The sequence below is a fragment of the Tupaia chinensis genome, unplaced genomic scaffold (genome assembly GCF_000334495.1).
Source record: "Tupaia chinensis unplaced genomic scaffold, TupChi_1.0 Scaffold144380_1, whole genome shotgun sequence".
NCBI classification, from domain to species: Eukaryota; Metazoa; Chordata; class Mammalia; order Scandentia; family Tupaiidae; genus Tupaia; species Tupaia belangeri.
In genome coordinates, this window is record NW_006204240.1 from 1 (window position 1) to 4882 (window position 4882).

Genomic DNA, 4882 nt, shown 5'->3' on the forward strand with positions numbered 1-4882 from the left:
TTTATTTATTTCAATTTGACCAGAGAGGAGGCAGGGTAGAGGGGGATGGAGAGGGAAAGTGAGAAAGCAAGCCGTCAGGTCCAGGAGTTGAACTATAGACCCTTAACCACCATGCCACCTGCTGGCCCCACCCAACAGCTTATTTTTTTTTCCTTTTTTTTTTTAAAGAATTATTTTATTTAACTTTATTTATTTTAATTTGACCAGAGAGGGACAGAGCGAGAGCGAGAGTGAGAGGAAGGAAGGAAGGAAAGAAGGAAGGAAGGAAGGAAGGAGAGTGAGAAAGCAAGCTGCCAGATCTGGGACTCGAACCATGGTCAGCCATGTGGATGTCCAGCACCCTTAACCACCATGCCACCTGCCAGCCACCCCCAACAGGTCCTTTATGCCACAGCCTTCCTCAACCTTAGCCAGCCTGGATCACAGGCAAACACATGTCCCATGTGTTCAGGGAGGTCCCAGAACCCAAACCCAGGATCTCCCCAGGTGGGCCCGTTGCATTGTTGCTGCACCACTGCCTGCTCAACCCCGTGGTCCTTTTTACTCAGTTACCCCTGTCTGTGTCTCCTTGCCTTCTCCCCACCCCTGCAGGGAGGCACCTCCCGAGCCAACAACACGGAGCCCGTGCCCTCTACACGGCTGTTCCAGGTCCGAGGAACCAGCGCCAACAACACCAAAGCCTTTGAGGTTCCGGCCCGGGCCACCTCCCTCAACTCCAACGATGTCTTCATCCTCAAGACCCAGTCCTGCTGCTACCTGTGGTGTGGAAAGGTGTGTGTGGGACCCAGAGGCCTACCCTGCCTCAGAGCAGACTGGGTGGGTCTCGTGGAGCCTTTGGCCCGCTAGGTCCTGCTCACCTGTTTCCAGCTGCCTCTGCAAACCTGTCTGTCCTCTACAGCTCTGAGTCAGTCGTTCTGCCCCATGTGTGCCTCTGCATGAGTCAGTCTCCTGCATTCTGTTTGTTCCTGGCCACTCCTGTCTGTCTCAGCCTTGTCTCTCCTTTCTCTCGGAAACAAAAGTCCCAGCCTCTGGCAGTCCTTTTTGCACTAAGGACAGAGCAGACTCTCTCATCTCCTCTGCTATCTTTGGAGTGTCAAGGATAGAACAGAGAATCGGAGAATGTCCCGCCAGGGCTAGGTGCACGGAGTCCTGATCCAGGAGCCCTCTCCGATCCCAAGCTGTGGACAGTGAATGTGGCAAAAGGATAAGGGAGGGATGAAACTAGAGATGGGCTCTCCTCGCATGTCAGCATCCCTCCCTCCCTCTCCAGGGCTGTAGCGGGGATGAGCGGGAGATGGCCAAGATGGTTGCTGACATCATCTCCAAGACGGAGAAGCAAGTGGTGGTGGAAGGGCAGGAGCCAGCCAACTTCTGGATGGCCCTGGGAGGGAAGGCCCCGTATGCTAACAGTAAAAGGTAACTATCGGACCCCTCAGCACCAGCTCATCACCTGAGGCTGGAGAACCCCCCGCCCCCAGCATTTTCAACCCTACCTCATCCCCTATAGCTGCAGCAGGCATGGACCAAGGACTGTGTGCCTGGCACTGTGCCAGGCTCCCAGGTTACTCTAGGCCAAGGGGCTGAGTCTGTGCTATGTGTCATATCTGCCCAGGGCCTGGTGGTATGCTTCACTGGCAAAGGGAATTCATAGCCATAGCAAGCTGCTCAAATAGAGGGCCAGGGCTCTGATTTGCCCTCTAGGAAGAAGGTGCCAGAATCCAACCTGCCTTTAGCTACTGACCCAGGTCCAAGATGCTGAGGAACACCAACTGCAAACCCCCATTAAGAGACTGAAGAATACCCATGATCCCCATTTCGAAGCAGAAAGGTCTGTATGGTGGTAGCAGCAGGAGAGAGAGGAGGAAGATGTAGGTAGAACTTCCCAACAGGACTATGGCAGAAGCTCTGGAATGCATGTTCAGGAAATTCATGGGATGAGGTGCAACCCTTGCCACAGGGCATGTTGCCTTACTGTGTCAGAGTCTCTCCCTCAGGGTGCTGTGGCCTCCGCTCTCTTTTCTTCACACCTTCCTCCTGACAACACCGTCTCCTCTCCATCCTGCAGACTGCAGGAAGAAAACCTGGCCATCGCCCCCCGGCTCTTTGAGTGTTCTAACAAGACCGGGCGCTTTCTGGCCACAGAGATCCTTGACTTCAATCAAGATGACTTGGGAGAGGATGATGTGTTCCTGCTAGATGTCTGGGACCAGGTAGGACTGAGGGTCTGGGACCTCTTTTCCATGCACCTCAATCCCCAGGGCCAAGAAAGAGTAGCTTCAGGGGTAGGTCAGCCTGTGTACCCTCTCCCTGGGAATGGAGCCTAAGAGAGAAGGAAGGGGAGGAACGTGCCATGCACGGCCGCTGGCCAGGATGTATTCTTCTCTCTTAAAGTCCTGTTTATTTCATATGGTAGTGCGAGAGTTTTTTTCACATTTTTTTTAATTGCCAGAGTATGTGCACTTGCCAGAGAAAAAGATAAATCATCCCCTCTCCGCCACCCGCCATCCCCAATGAGGTGTCATCATGCCATAATCCCTTCTCTATCTCCCTCCTTTAGGGATTTTAGGCACACGCATGCGCGCGTGCACGCGCACACATACAGTTTCCAAGTCGCTAGGGATTGGATTCAAACCATGGCCTGCCATGCATAGTGCTTAAACGAGACTTTGAGAATTTTGTGCTCTAGTGAGGCTGGAAGTCACACATAGGCAGAATGTCCAAGTCAAAGGTATCCGCCCAACCTCATCTCCAGATGCAAGAGTAAGGCCAGACGGGCCTCGCTCAAGGCTGTTTGCTGGGTATGGTCACTGGCAGGGTCAGGGCTGTGCTGATGGACATCTGGCTGAACCAAGGCAGAGCCTGGGGCCAGGGAGGATGAGGACTGACTGGGCTCACTGGCTCCTCCACAGGTCTTCTTCTGGATTGGGAAGCACGCTAATGAGGAGGAGAAGAAGGCTGCAGCCACCACCGTGCAGGAATACCTGAAGACACATCCCAGCGGTCGAGACCTCGAGACTCCCATCATTGTGGTGAAGCAGGGACATGAGCCCCCCACCTTCACAGGCTGGTTCCTGGCATGGGATCCCTTCAAGTGGAGTGTGAGTGTCCCCAGCATAATGGGGGTAGGGTGATGGGGCTCCCAAAGAGCCATAATCCCTTTTCCTTTCATCCTTCACAGGAGGGCTCTGCTCCAAGCTCTGGGAAGAGCCCTCAGTTCCCCAGGAGTCCTAGGGCCCCAGAGCCTGGGGTTGCTGGCACCTACTTCTCTGGGTGGGAAAAGAGCATATTCCTCTACATACCTATGTCCGGCTGTGCAGGGACAAACAGCCCACTCTGCCCTGTTCTGCCCTGTCCGCCCTCAACCCCACCCCATTAGTCCCTGTCAGTCCCCTTCCTCACTTTTTCAGCCACCCTCCTTTAGCTTGAGCCTGAGCTTCCACTTTCCCTTCTCACTGATGGGCCCCAGCCCCACCCACCTTCTTTCAAGTCCTGAAGGAAGATGGCCTTTTGTCCCCTCTGCTGAGACCCAGATCTAACCTGTTACTTTACATGCAGAACTCTAAATCCTATGAGGACCTGAAGGAGGAGCTTGGGCACTCTGGGAACTGGAGCCAGATCACTGCTGTGAGTAGGGCAGGGCAGCTGGGCTCTATAGGGACCGTGGGTGTTCAGAATGCTCTGGAGAAGACGCCAGTGTCCTGTGCTTGCCTGCCAGTCCCGCCCACCTTTGTGGACACTCTCGCTGCTTGCTTCTGGTGCCTCTAGCTGTTTCATCTCCTCCAGTTTCTGGTGAATGCTTCCCAAATTCTGTCATGCATGGAAGTCGGGGGAGGGAGGGGCAGCTGGATCCCACATGGCAAACTGAGAGGCTTTTTTTTTTTTGGAGAGGTTTTCGCTATAGGGCCCATGCGCTCACCAGACAGAGACAGAGAGACAGAAAGCGAGAAATCACCCCTCAGGGGGGATAGTCACACCACAATCCCTTCTCCTCCATTCTCCTCTCGGGATCTTGGGCACGCACGCACACGCGCCCGGCATGAGTTTTAAGCCACCAGGTCCGGGACTCGAACCGCAGTCGACTCCATGGGAGTCCAGCGACATAGCCATTACGCTAACTGCTGGTTCCCCCAACTGAGTGCTCTGAGTATGAGACCCAGTGGCTTGAAAAACATGCCAGGCATATGTACATGCCCAGAATCCTGAGGAGACAGTGGAGAAGGGGTTGCAGTATGGCCATCCCCTGTGGGGGGTGCTTTCTCACTTTCTCTCTTTCTCTGTCTTTGATGAGCACATGTGCCCAATAGAAAAAGTTAAAAATAATTTTAAAAAACAAGTCTGGGTCAGGGCCGGCAAGTGGTGTGGTGGTTAAGGGTGCTGGACTCCCACATGGCCAACTGTGGTTCGAGTCCCAGACCTGGTGACTTGCTTTCTCACTTTCTCTCTGTTCTCTCGCTCTCTCCCCATCTCTGGTCAAATTAAAATAAATAAAGTTAAATAAAATAATTTAAAAAAAAAAGAAGTCTGGGTCAGGCTGGTTAAGGGAGTCAAATCCCACTTGGACAACCGTGGTTTGAATTAAGTGGCTTGAAAAACACTCCAGGTGTGTGTATGTATGTGCCCCAAATTCTGACAGGATGAAGAAATTTTGATTACACCCCATTTGGGAGTGTTTCTCCCCTTTTCTCTGTTTCTCTCTGGTGAGCACACATACCCTTGGCAATGAGAGAAAAAAAGAAGTCTGGGTCATGGGGGTCAAGGGAGTGGAGAAAGTGTATTAAAATGAAGATTCCGGGGTCCCACTCTTTTTTTTTTTGTGAGGTTTTTGCTATAGGGCACGTGCGCTCGCCAGACAGAGAGAAACAGAGAGATAGAAAGTGAGAAA

General features: G+C 52.9%; 1 protein-coding gene across 1 annotated transcript in view; it reads left to right on the top strand.

Annotated features, from left to right (window-relative positions):
* Positions 1 to 591: 591 nt before the first annotated feature.
* LOC102489364 (villin-1) overlaps positions 592 to 4882 on the top strand; it is a gene marked incomplete at its 5' end in the record, with an annotated part of 21916 nt that continues 17625 nt past the window's right edge. The window contains 5 exon segments of the mRNA XM_006166982.2: positions 592 to 771; positions 1271 to 1416; positions 2066 to 2210; positions 2910 to 3098; positions 3556 to 3624. Of these exon segments, the coding sequence (XP_006167044.2) occupies positions 592 to 771; positions 1271 to 1416; positions 2066 to 2210; positions 2910 to 3098; positions 3556 to 3624 (729 nt within the window).